Consider the following 14,748-nt stretch of genomic DNA (forward strand, 5'->3'; position numbering starts at 1 on the left):
GACATCAATTTCTGTTTTTCTCAGTACTTTGACATCACTGTGTGTATTATCTGTGTACTGCAACATCACTGTGTGTATTATCTGTGTACTGCGACATCACTGTGTGTATTATCTGTGTACTGTGACTTCACTGTTGTTATTAACCCTGTACTTTGTTATTACTGCATTATCCTGTGTTATTTCAGGATTTGCTACAGGGCCCAATAGTGACATCACTGTGTGTATTATTTATGTACTATGACATATATGTGTGTATTATACCTGTGTGTATTATCCATGTACTGTGATATCACTGTGTGTATTATCTCTGTACGGCGACATCACTGTGTGTATTATCCATGTACTGTGACATCACTGTGTGTAATATCTCTGTACTGTGACATCACTGTGTGTATTATCCGTGTACTCTGACATCACTGTGTGTATTATCCATGTACTGTGACATCACTGTGTGTATTATCCCTGTACTGTGACATCACTGTGTGTATTATCCGTGTACTCTGACATCACTGTGTGTATTATCTCTCTACTGCGACATCACTGTGTGTATTATCTCTGTACTGTGACATCACTGTGTGTATTATCCGTGTACTGTGACATCACTGTGTGTATTATCCGTGTACTGTGACATCACTGTGTGTATTATCTCTGTACTGTGACATCACTGTGTGTATTATCCGTGTACTGTGACATCACTGTGTGTATTATCTGTGTACTGCGACATCACTGTGTGTATTATCTGTGTACTGTGACTTCACTGTTGTTATTAACCCTGTACTTTGTTATTACTGCATTATCCTGTGTTATTTCAGGATTTGCTACAGGGCCCAATAGTGACATCACTGTGTGTATTATTTATGTACTATGACATATATGTGTGTATTATACCTGTGTGTATTATCCATGTACTGTGATATCACTGTGTGTATTATCTCTGTACGGCGACATCACTGTGTGTATTATCCATGTACTGTGACATCACTGTGTGTAATATCTCTGTACTGTGACATCACTGTGTGTATTATCCGTGTACTCTGACATCACTGTGTGTATTATCCATGTACTGTGACATCACTGTGTGTATTATCCCTGTACTGTGACATCACTGTGTGTATTATCCGTGTACTCTGACATCACTGTGTGTATTATCTCTCTACTGCGACATCACTGTGTGTATTATCTCTGTACTGTGACATCACTGTGTGTATTATCCGTGTACTGTGACATCACTGTGTGTATTATCCGTGTACTGTGACATCACTGTGTGTATTATCTCTGTACTGTGACATCACTGTGTGTATTATCTCTGTACTGTGACATCACTGTGTGTATTATCTCTGTACTGCGACATCACTGTGTGTATTATCTCTGTACTATGTTATTAACGGTGACATGTTAAGCCACTTGAGGCTCAAACTTGTTGGGCACACATAAAGCTGCAGGTGTTTAAACCTTGTTACTTTTTGTAATCTTTGAAGAACCCATGTCGTGCACTTTGCTGAGTATCACAGATTGCTTCACAATTACCTTGCATTATCCCTCCCGTGCGACTTCAAGAAGTTCATATCTCGGTATCTTGAGAGAAATGCCACCAACTGATCATTAGTCCTGCGGAAAAAACAAACATGGGACATGTGAGCGACTTGGATCCTTCTGGGCGCTGCATGAATCTACGTACTGCTTTACAAGGTTACAATAAACTCTAACAAGACAGATAGAATATATGATGATTTATGGAATATATCAGCACCAATTAAGCCTCCATTATGAGAACACTGGAAACATTGCCCTTGAAGTGTACGGTAACAGTGAGAGGATCAGATGTTATTTATGTATAATGGCCATAGATTCATTACAGCCACATGGACTATGGAAGAGGATGAACAAAAGGAATGAAAGTTCACAGATAAATGACTCATTTATGATGCATGAAAATTAGGCGCAAGGAATAATAATGTGTATTCCTTATATAAAAAAAAAAAATTCTATAATTGAAAAACTGAGGTATAGTTCATCGACAGCTAACTGAACACTTCTTAAGGGGTCAAAGACTCTCATCTCATTTGCAGGGTTGGCAGCAGCCAAAAAGTATGTCTCTTGCTCTGGAAGACCCCCACAAGTATGTACATAACATAATAAAACTGCAATACCTCATCTCACCAGTGGAGGTGCTATAGGAAATGAAAAAAACACACTTCCTCTTTTATATTCAATCCCAGATACATTGATGACAAAAGGCTTAACTGTATCATGATTTGTGATATGTGATAGCTGTAGGTTCTACACATCTCGAGAGTGGTGGTGAACTGACCCCATTGGGTCGGATTTACAGTTTGCCGCACACATCTGGCTTCTCTCCATTCAAGTCTAAGGGAGTGTCTAAAATAGTTATTCGTATAGGGTTGACTAGTTTCAGCACTCCTACAGACGTAAATGGAGAGTGGATGTGCGGTCCAGCTTGGCCACAGGATAGGGTTCAACTGAGGATATGTTATATATTAATGATAGGTGCCCATCCCACCTCTGAGACTCGCACTTATTACGAATTTAGGATATATATACCGTAGGAAGATGGGAAAATACCTTTAACAACATTCAAAAACATCCAAAAACATTTACGTAGACTAAAAACTTTGAAGGACTTTTCAATATCTCCACCATGTCGCACTCTTTGCAGCCCTAGATAGTTGCCCCTCAAACGATTTTGCCAAAGATGGAAATTTTTCCAATAGATGTCCAAAGTTTTGCCACCCAATATGCTAATTAGGTTCTATTCTCATCAGATGGGTGGTCCTGGGCTTAGGCAAGCAACCTGGCTCCACCCACTTGCAATAGAGAACCTTATTAGCAAACTGGGTGCTGCAGCTCCATACAAATGGTTGTTCATTAATGGTGGGGGCTTCAGAGCAAATTCCAATTACTCCAGAACCAGTCCAGTGACTTATTAATAGATCCGAAGAGTCAAGTTGATAGTGGTGGTGAAAGGTCATTTTGAATTTATCAGACACTTTACACAGATCGAATAGTGGTACATAGTGGGGATAACCTCTTAATCAGTGAAATTCCAAATCTTTTTATTTTTGAAAAAAAAAAAAAAAGCTAAAGTTTTATACTCTATTATCAAGAAAGAAAGAGGATAAGTTACTCCTGTTAACTTTTTCCCCCTCTTAACCTGTCATGCCTGACCCCTCATCCAACAATGGCCTCATCCAGGGCCGTGAGTATATCCCTTACACTCAAATATTTACTTTCCTCTACAAAAAACAAACGGCCAAATCCCGTAACGTATTAATTGTTCTCTTCAAATTAAACCAAATTCCCAAGCTTCACAAATAAACAAGTAACTAAACAAATGATATATTAACTATTCACATAGACTAGGGGGGATGCTGAGATGTACACCCACCACAATGTGGAAATTGATGACTTCAGACCAGCGAGGCCTCTTTTCTTTGCCTACTCAAGTGAACATAAATGCCTTCCAGGGTTAAGCTTTGCTTTCTATTTGGCAGCTATAGGGGAGAGAAAAGGAAAAAAAAAAAAACTTTCCCTGTATAGAACGCTGCATAGATTTCCACATTTTCCACTTGGATAACTTCCTATCTTAGTGAGATGAATGGACATTTAGTGGATTTGCTTAGCAATCTTTCCACATGAGATAGTTTCAATAGTGAACTTCTTAGACTACGTTCCAAGACGCGGAAGGATGCAATTTAGCGAGCTAAAAATTTGGGAATGACTCAGAAAGCGTTTCCTTCATATACTCTTCTGGAGGTACAAACTGGAAATAAGTAACTTTCTATGCAGGAAATGTAGTTAAAAGGGCAGTGTCTGTCTACATTGTAAACATTTTTATAATAGACCTTTAAGGAAATCTATCATCACAATTCAACATGATAAACCAGAGATACCTACTCATAGATCCAGGCACAGTGACTGTGGTAATCTTTCTATATTGTACACAGTGAGGCAATGTAAACACTGATTGGACAGTGTCAGACTGTGCAGGGATAGTCCCATAACTGGTAACACCCACTTGTATTATTACTCATGCATTTCTTTTTTGAACAACAATGGAAAAATATAGAAATGTAAAATTTGGTACTTTTAATAATATTTTTTTTCAGATTGTTTTGATATGCGTTGTTCCTCAGTTTCTCCTTTCTCAAAAGTAAATTATTATGCTCATAAATAAATTGACAACAGATAAATTAATACTGATTTCCTTTCAAAAGTGGCGTGTCCATAGAAAGACTAAGGCCCCTTTCACACTAAGGCTACATTCACACACACGTATGGGGGACGTGTATACGTCCCTCATAGCCGGCAATGGGTGCATGGTGCCGTACGGAGAAAGGTGGGGAGAGCTGTGCCCACCCCCTCCTCCTCTTCCCAGCGCAGACATGTGCCCACCATGCTATGGTACGGCGGACACATGTCTGTGTGAATGTAGCCTAATGTATGATTTTTCCAGTCCTGTATTTCTGTGCCCTATGAATCTGTGTATAAGGGACATTTCTCATCCATATATATGTGCACACATGGGACTGTACCTTATCGGTATAAAATACTTTGGGCTTGGGAAATGATGGACGGATGACTATTGGCTGGCTGACAAAATGTACCTCCCACTGGTTGTTGTCTTTAAACCTTCCCACAGACTTCTTTAGGGCAAAACGAATCGAAATACTGGAGAAAATAAGACATGTGCAACATCCCCCACCGGGGCCTAGCCCTTGAGGTGAGGCCTGGAGACAGTCGGGGCCTGCGGTACCGGAGTGGCTGGCGGTTGCGGCCTAAGCACGCTATTGTCACGGTGCTTGGTACGGGGGAACCGGAGGGCTGTCCTACAGCCTGGCAGGTCTCCAGCAGGGTGGTGTTGGCAAGAAATGATGAGGGAGAGGCTGCTATAGCGGATCTCCCTGGGGCAAACCCTTAATGTCCCGAGTGTGAGTCTCTGGGTGATGGACAGGGTGCCGGTGATGAAGGCAGCCGTATTAGCAGGGACCAGACGGAGACAGAAGTTGAAGAAAACAACTTACAGTTCTTTATTTGAACCACAGGAACCGCAGCAAACGTGCCTTTAACAAGTTGGTGGAGTACTGGAGAGGTATTTGGAGGGAGCCACAAGATGTAGTTCACCAGCCTGGATGTGGAGAGCAGGCTGGGAGGCAGCTGTGTCCTTAGAGGAGGCTTCAGCTCGGTCCTGGATCTCTTCAGGTATCACCCTTGAAGGTAGGATGATACCCCTTTCCTCACTAAACTAACTCTAGTCTTATTCTCCACTTCAGGCAGGGGCTAGGCTCTTCCTGCACTGCTCCGGTGTGCTAGAGTCTCTGAGCTGCTGCTCAGCTAACTACTCTCTGCATGTGTCCTGCAGACCCAGAGGGCCTGACTAGGACCGGCCTCTTCTCCCTTCTGGGAGAGACTGCTCTCCTAACTCTCTCTAGAACATTCCTGGCCAGGGGGTTTTATTACCTCCCTTTGGTCAGGTGGTGGCTGCTCCTCCAATTACCTCTCAGTTCACAGAGACAGGATGTAACACAGATCATTGGATACTGGACTTTTACATCATATACAGATTTAACTTCTGCCTTGCCAGGCAGGATTAACCACTGCAATTTCCCCTTTGTGATGTGGTGACATGTTATGGGGCTTATTCGCAAACCCTACCTCGCCATTGCATCGGCGAGGGTGTTGCATACCCCGGGGGCAATTGAAAGAGCCGCCCTCGGCTCGACTACAGTTGTTTTGGGGCACAGAGGGGGCTAAAGGCACTTCTAGGAAGTGCAGGCTATGGGAGGTGTAGGGACAAACCGCCCATGGTCCTGGTGACAGGCACCTGGGTTGGTGTCGGACTAAGACAAAGAATATGTAAGAGCTGTATGACAGTTGGTCGCTGACGCCATTAAACCGAACTGTACAGTAGGAAAGGTGTGGTGTCATGTCCTGTAATCCACTCCTTGCACCAAGGCCTGTATATTTGTTTTATCAACGCTTCTTCCCTGGCGGCAATTATATAAGGTGTCTATCTGCATTGCATGAGCATATGCGACACAAGTACCTCCTGACGTCCTTACCCATAGTATGAGTGGCATCCAGGTGCTATCCACTACAACCTGAAAAGCCTAAGACAGGGTTAATGCAGACTACTGGCATATATGACAGTGTGCAAATATTTGGCAAAAATCACATTGGCTTAGGAGCCCAATGGGTACACATCTTGAAATGTTACAAACGTTACACAGATAGTTAGGCTACTCAGGGTAGCAGGATCAAATGTCTCTTTACCTGGAAAGGAAAAGGCATAAAAGTGCAAACATAATGTCCATACCTAAGAGGGAAGGCATTAAGTGCAAAATGATAATAAATTATATGGCAACTTTTCCTGGTAGTATCTGGCAAAAGTCTCACAGAAGGTCTCTAGTGACAAAGTCCATCTTCTGGGTACAGCCCTTGATGTGGGGAAAAGTGCACTGAGAAGCAAAGGGTCTCCTCTATGTGTAGAGGGACAGAGTCCTTTGAAGAAATCTCTTGACTGAGATAAATAAGGGTAAGAGTCTCAGGAAAGTCTCTGGCTCTTTGGGGTAAGGACAGAAATAAATATACAATATGTACAGTACCTGAAGTGGGCTACAGCCCTTCAGGGGTTAGTCAGATGCACCTTCGCTGGGTTCAGCAGGGACAGGATCCAGAGTCTGCAGGGAATCCTGTGCATCCTCAGCAGGAGTAGGTGCCGGCTGGGGACACCCGGTGGCAGTAGCGGGTACTGCAGGTGCAGCAACATCCTCCAGACTTTCAGGGGGAGGAGCGCTGTCGCCCGGGGTGGCGGCTGCTCCAGCCGGGGGCTCACCTGAGCCAGGGACCACGGAGGGGTCCAGAAAGTAAATAAACAGGGCCCGGCGGCCGCGCCGCAGCTCCTTCCAGCTCCGGTTCTTCCGGGGCCGGGTCATCACCCCATTGGTAACCAGCAAGGGGAGATGCGGGCCTAGATGGAACCTCCGGGCCAGGTTCGCTAGCCGGGATGTCTTCTCCCACAGAAGAGCCGCGGGACCTGGCAATGCTCCCGGCAGGGGAGACGGTGGGGGTGGCGCCCTGGATCATGCCCGGCCCATGGATGGCAATGGGACCCGTACTCACGATTACCGTGGATGGGGCATTCACGTGGGTCACCGCCCGGGGACTCGCAGCCGAGGAAGAAGAGGTGTTCGGAGATTCCGGCCACTCGTCGTCCTCATACCAGTCATCGTGCGGGAAGTAGCGGTCCTCATCGGAGTCGGGGATCCGGATCACACCAGCCGCCCAAGGTCCTCGGGGCCCCTCTTGCAGGGAGAACTCAATGCACTCGCCTGGCTTCAGGTTGTGCTGGCTCTCCGGCAGATCAGGCCTCTTGACAGACCGGCGGGGTATAAATACTTCCCGTCCGGTGTAGTCCTGGGTGGCGAAGCCATAGCCACGCTGCTTGTCGAAGAACCGGACCATGCCGGTGGTGCGGTTCTTTTCCACCCAGGCTCCAGCTGTAGACCGGCCGGCCATGTAGCGCTGGGCCTCCTTCTCACGGCGTCGCTGCTCCGAGACAGCGTCCCGGAGTCGCTGGCGGGCGGCCTCACCTCGGCCTCGAGGCTGCGGAGGTGCCGGTGCTGGGGCTCGTGGCTCCGGTGCAGACTCGGATCTCCGTGATGGTCGGGCAGGTGCCGGAACAGGAGCAGGAGCAGCCGGAGGATCTGGAACCGTCACAGCAGGGCTGGTAGGCCGAACAGCAGGGATGGTAGGCCTCGGAGCAGGTGGCACAGCCGCAGTAGGCCCAGGTGTTGGCTCGGCAGGAATCGGGGCCTCCCCACGTGGCGCCTCCACGTGGGCCTGCGGTACCGGGATGGTAACCGGGATAGGTACGAGGAACCGCCCGGGTGGGACTTGGTACTGCGTCACCGTTTGATAACACGTCCTGGTGACGAAGGCCCGAGTCAATCCTCGGTGCAGCCGATGTCCAGCGGAGGGTCTCCGGACCGGCTGCGCAGAGACCACCACCATAGTCTCTAGTACCTCATAGAATTCAGGACGCTCCACAGGAGGGAACGGCGGAGGACCCCACATGATGTTGTCCTCACTGTCCAAAATCCACTCAAGTTCTGGCGCTTCTCTGAGGCGGGACAGGAAGTCCGCCTCTAGCCAGTGGGAGGAGTCCAAGTCCTTCCCGCCAAGAACTGTGGCGGGCTCTAATTTTTCCTGCGCCACAGGAGGCGGGGTTCGCGCCCTTCGCGCGTGGGTGGAGCTTGATGCGTCATCTGGGTTTCCCGCCAGTGAAGGTTTTGGCGGGCTCGAATTATTTGCTGCGCCACAGTTTCTGAGGTAAAAATCTTCAGGCGCGGCAGCGCCAGAGGTAGCAGCGCTGGTACAGTTCTTGCCAGGATTAACCTCTGGAGTGCTGGAGCGGCGCTCGACAGCACGTGGCAGCAGTATAACACAGTTCATTCCAGAAGCACACAAATACTTTGGCCTAAACCCGGATGGCAGCAGGGTTAGGCAGCACAGTCTTTTTCTTAATAAAGTACAGTCTTTAGTGCCAGGATAAGGCACAGAAGTATGTATCCTGTTCGTGACGCCACTTGCAACATCCCCCACCGGGGCCTAGCCCTTGAGGTGAGGCCTGGAGACAGTCGGGGCCCGCGGTACCGGAGTGGCTGGCGGTTGCGGCCTAAGCACGCTATTGTCACGGTGCTTGGTACGGGGGAACCGGAGGGCTGTCCTACAGCCTGGCAGGTCTCCAGCAGGGTGGTGTTGGCAGGAAATGATGAGGGAGAGGCTGCTATAGCGGATCTCCCTGGGGCAAACCCTTAATGTCCCGAGTGTGAGTCTCTGGGTGATGGACAGGGTGCCGGTGATGAAGGCAGCCGTATTAGCAGGGACCAGACGGAGACAGAAGTTGAAGAAAACAACTTACAGTTCTTTATTTGAACCACAGGAACCGCAGCAAACGTGCCTTTAACAAGTTGGTGGAGTACTGGAGAGGTATTTGGAGGGAGCCACAGGATGTAGTTCACCAGCCTGGATGTGGAGAGCAGGCTGGGAGGCAGCTGTGTCCTTAGAGGAGGCTTCAGCTCGGTCCTGGATCTCTTCAGGTATCACCCTTGAAGGTAGGATGATACCCCTTTCCTCACTAAACTAACTCTAGTCTTATTCTCCACTTCAGGCAGGGGCTAGGCTCTTCCTGCACTGCTCCGGTGTGCTAGAGTCTCTGAGCTGCTGCTCAGCTAACTACTCTCTGCATGTGTCCTGCAGACCCAGAGGGCCTGACTAGGACCGGCCTCTTCTCCCTTCTGGGAGAGACTGCTCTCCTAACTCTCTCTAGAACATTCCTGGCCAGGGGGTTTTATTACCTCCCTTTGGTCAGGTGGTGGCTGCTCCTCCAATTACCTCTCAGTTCACAGAGACAGGATGTAACACAGATCATTGGATACTGGACTTTTACATCATATACAGATTTAACTTCTGCCTTGCCAGGCAGGATTAACCACTGCAATTTCCCCTTTGTGATGTGGTGACATGTTATGGGGCTTATTCGCAAACCCTACCTCGCCATTGCATCGGCGAGGGTGTTGCACATGCTCTATATTTTTTTTTATATCCGACGGTGGACAAAACAGCCATTTAAATAGATGGCCGTATTGCCCCTTGAAATGTATGTGGCTGTATGTTACCCGTATGAAAATGGTACAGTACGGGTAGAATACAGGCGTTTTCATACATTTGTGTGAAAGAGGCCTAAGGGTAAAGACACACATGGCGTTTTTAGGCCGTTTTTAGTTAATGCGTTTTCAGATCGTTAAAAACGCATGCGTTTTTGACAGGTTTGAGCAATTATCTTAATTCAAACTGGTCAAAAACGCATGCGTTTTCAAAAAACTAAAAACCGCCCAAAAACGGTCTAAAAACGCCAAGTGTGTCTTCACCTTAAGGCTACTCTCACATGGAGGCGTGCTAAACTCAGGTTGGGACTTGGGTGTGGCACACATTCGGCAGGAGGGATGAGCCCTGCTCACCCCTGCCCTCTCCATAGCGAGGCCTAGTGCCTGGCTGTACATACGGGGTAAGATCTGATTTCCGGTGTCGGTATAGTGACACAAATGTGTGCTCACTGTACTGCGGGCCGGGTGCTACAGGTGTCTATAGGCATGTATATCTGGCACCAATTTGCGGCCAGATATACGTCTTCATAACGTCTGTGTATAAAGGGCCTAATACTGACAGCACTGACTAGAGGGTGACAGTCAGCAAGTACACACCTCTAACAAGTTACACCTCCTTGACAATCTACTGATTGACTAGAAGGAATTACTAAGGGACAGCACAACAACAAAGAGGCTCCTGAAATTTTTATTCTGTGAAGAATAGACGTCTCTCGCGGAGTACAGCTAACAGGTAAATGCATCCAGTAGGAAATCCACGTTCAGCTCAATCCCCAAGACCTGAATGTTTAATCTAATTAGAGATATTGGTTTAACAAATCTTACGGATTAGAAAAAAAAACCTCATTATTGTTAGACGTTGTATGTTCACTTATGTAGAACAATTTATACTGATATCCCTAGGAATCACAAAACGCCTCAAGCCAATGGTGAAAAAAAAAACAAACCCACACAAAATGCCAGACCAATATGTATTAATAAGCCCCAGGACAGTCGCAAGAAGGACAAACACTCATTATAAGTTCCCTTTTTCTAATTTGCTGAATCTCCACATCTTGCTTCATTTATTCCTCAGACTAAACATCAATTTCAACTTCATTGCTCTTTAATTTGCTTACAAACTGCTTGTCCATGTTACTGTGCACGTCCTGGCACAGCCAATAATTCCAGTAGTATGTGATGCAGCAGTCCCATATGTAATGATTAGTAGTAACAGAGATCGAGAAATGGAAAGATAGACAGCTAGATATGAGATTTAGAGATAGAAGAAATATAGATAAGACAGATAGACAGACAGACAGACAGACCCCCTCCAGGTGCTATCCCTACTACCAAGAGGCCTGCATTAGGACCTGTAGGCTTTGCACCCTTAGGGTTTCCATTGTGATGCCTTGGACTTTCTCTTCTCTGGATAGATGGATACAGGCAGTCCCCTGGTTATGTACAAGATTGGTTCTATAGGTTTGTTCTTAAGTTGAATTTGTGTGTAAGTCGAACCAGGTATATCTTGTTTTTTTGTAAAAACCAAGGCATAAAAAGCTAAAAGAAGAGCAGATTCTGCCAGAGGGGCACACACCAGTATATCAGTGTGCTTGGTTTATAATCATTGATCCTGGTGGAAGATGTACTGTACAGACAACAGGCCACTAAATGGTGATTTTTCTCCCCCTACTTTTACCATAATTTAGATATTTCTCTATTTCTAGAGTTATCTTGGTAAGTTTCATCCATACACCCCATAAATCCAATCTTCAAATGTCTTCCAGGAGATAAATAATCCTCCATCAAGGACGGATGTTAAAGACTACAGGTGATCATACAGACAAGCCACCGATACCACAATAGATAATCTGTAACCAATGCATACTATTTATAACATCGATATATACTCCTATTGATTCTTCTAATAACATGTTGTGTCTATAATGATCTTTTTCTTAGATACATCAATTGAATTTGTTGAATACAGCTTGCTATACAATTATTCCTGCCAAACAGTTGAGCGGAAGAAGAGTCGAGAATGCTACAACTACACATCTCAGAGGCCTACAAAGAACTGATCCTCAACATGTTCTACTCTTCTCTATCATCTACCATTACATGAAAGTAGTGAGGTCCTTCTCACACTGGATTATTGTCCACGTCTGCAGATAACGGTGGGTTCAGACTTATATTACATATATCTAATGTACCAGGCCATTGTGCAAGCACCACATTTGGTGAAAATGAATGTGCATGAAGCCCATAGCAGATATTGGGGGAGCTACCTATCTAATCCTATTTTCAGGTGTCTGGCAGCGACTTTCTCCATAAACTACCAATGCACTGAGACGATCATGCATAAGTATGAGGATTCTGTAAAGACAGCCATCAGTTATTTCATGTATATAGGAGACTAAAGATGTCATGCACATTGTCAGATTATGTACAGATCTGTCCTAGTGGGTTTTGTGGGACATTTTGTACTCTTTGTTCTTCTACAGAGGTGAAATTTGGCATGAAGTGATGTATTACATATGTGTTCTCCTCTAGATGCATCATGAAGGACCTACGGGCCAATATGGATGTCCAAACTGTTCATCTATGGTGACCTTTATAAATCATTCAATATATAACACATACTATACAATGTGCCAAAACTCTGGAAATAATACAGCTATAGGGTTAACTCGGAAAACATGACCATACCCATATTTATAGAAAATGCCTGGCCATCATTTGAAATCAGTTTTTGTAACCTTCATTCGCTATCAGAGCCGAGCACCTCCATCAGCAGCTTTCTCAAGAAACAGTGACACAGATAAATGCCAAGGTTTGCTTTGTGAGATAAAAAAACACACTACACCAGAGTCATCGGTGTCAGCAAGTTCAGCTCATCATACCCAAAACTATTTTGCAGAATTGTCTATTCTACTGAATGCACAGAGAAACCTGAAAAAATGAAAACCAGGTGAGAAACCTCAATCTTATCCCATGGACTCACCAGCAGCAAGTCCAGCGCTTGTAAATGCGCTGTCATCTACTTTATATTATATCCCAAAAAACGTTCAAACTAATTTTCCAGCTAAACAAATATAGTCAGCAAGTTTACTGACTGTTAAAGGGATACATTGTAACATACACAGCTCACAAAGAAATAGCCATAACATAAAAATGTAAAAAAAAATAACAAAAAACTGGAATGTCTACACAGTCTAGATAAAAAGTCATCACAGAAGTACAAAAAAATCCAAAAATAAAAGGGAAAGCAAAGAAATTACCGCCACCTAAAGATACCCCTTAAAGAAGATCGATATTTATGAGTGTTACTGCCTCATAACTAGCATCACAGCGGACCTCCCTAGGTATATATTGTAGAATAAATTCCTGGATCAATGTCCCATCACAAGAATCAAGTTCTTCATGCCATAGCAAAATCATGGCACAAGACTGATGGTAAAAACGAAATCCAAAAATTAAAGGAGTTCTCCACATTCCAGGGAAAACAAAACAGATACTTGCTCTGGGTTCCACATACAGGCCTGCGTCCAGATTAAAGTCTATGGGACCCAGTTCATTCGATGAGAGGCCTTCTTGGTTCAGAGGACAACACATGGAAGTGACTTCCCATGGTCTGAGGAGGCCAATCATTGGATGAAGTGGATCTTATGACCCCCACAGAATGGGGGAGCCGAGAGCCAGTTACAATGTTTGTGTCATAGCAGAAGAAGTTTCTTTGCCGTCCCCGGCAGTGGGTCAACAGTGTAATGAGGGACTACTACTTTATCCCGATAGCAGATGTAATCTGTCAGTGGCTTACCCTGTATTCCGTTGTTTTAACCCATGCATGCACAGGAGAAACAACTGTGAATATGGATCAGAAATGTCACGGCCAGCTTTTGTCTTTTGCTGCTGTCCTTTACCGTATAAAGAAGCTATAAGCTTCTTATAAGCTAATTTATCAGAAGGTTCCTCATAAATGAGGTTCTCTTCTGCTAAGACCCTCAGTGATCTGCTATGACTATGTAGAGCGTCTACTCTCCCTGCGCTGCCTCTGCAGGTTGAAAGAAGAATTACACATTTCTCTTTGAAATTTTTTAAGCTGTGATGTATTACTCATCGAAGCTTATAGAAGATAACCCTGAAGAGCTATCCTGGACCCATTCACCCACAATTTTCTTATAAGACATTCAAAATGGACTTTCTAAAACAAATACCTTTACATCTGCTAGGCAATACACCTACTTAATATTCCCTCCATGCCATCACGTAAATGGACCATCAAGCAGGTAGCTGTCATGCAGAAACCTAATTTTTCCTTTCCCATGTCACCTAATTATAAAAGATGTGCAGTCCGTTGCCATGACAGTTCATGAGCGTGTAAATGCGATGCATTAAAGTCAGGATATGCCGCTCTACAGCCTTTGCTGTGTGATAAGCAATTAATATAAATTACAATGCTAAGATAACTCCTAAATTCAATTATTCCAGTCATATCAAACAGGTTATCATATATCAAAGGATGTGAAGATTAGCCCTTTTATGTACGGCTTCACACAGCTTATCTACAGATTAGCATGCCATTGGAGGGCCGCATTCACTGGGAAAGAGTTCCAAAAAACCCCCAAGATTTTCTTTTTACAGAATTAGAAAATTCTCTTCTTTTTAACCAATTCACGAAAAGTTACTAATCTGGTGCACAGTGGACACGTGGCAACATAGAACCTAAATGGGGGAGGGGATGTTAACCGTGTCCTGCCGATTGCGCCATATAAACAAAGGGGTTCCAGAAGCCCCTGATTTAGAAGTGCAAAACTCTGTTAGGAACTGTTTTGCTAGTTCAGCAATGCCGGGCATCCCCACCTCTGTGCTCAGTAGCCCTGCATGGCCCACTCCACACGCACATGTAATGGAGATGCCGTAAGGGAGAAAATAGTCGCAATCCCTGACCGTGCACCCGAAGTGCTTCTTTATCAAGGCTTCTACTCCCACCGACTCCTTCGAAATCTCTAAAGGGAGGGTGGGTAATGGAGCGTGCCATGTATAAAATCACGCGATAGTGGCCATAATTTGGATCCAACCA

At 45.2% G+C, this 14,748-nt stretch overlaps 1 protein-coding gene across 1 annotated transcript in view; it reads right to left on the bottom strand.

The window, feature by feature from the left end:
• The window catches only part of XYLT1 (xylosyltransferase 1), a 211,761-nt gene that overhangs the window by 62,704 nt on the left and 134,309 nt on the right, over positions 1-14,748 (bottom strand). Inside the window, exon 5 of the mRNA XM_072120641.1 lies at positions 1,528-1,608. Within this exon, the coding sequence (XP_071976742.1) occupies positions 1,528-1,608 (81 nt within the window). The remainder of the gene's footprint in view (positions 1-1,527; positions 1,609-14,748) is intronic.

This window comes from Engystomops pustulosus, chromosome 8, assembly GCF_040894005.1.
Source record: "Engystomops pustulosus chromosome 8, aEngPut4.maternal, whole genome shotgun sequence".
NCBI lineage: Eukaryota > Metazoa > Chordata > Amphibia > Anura > Leptodactylidae > Engystomops > Engystomops pustulosus.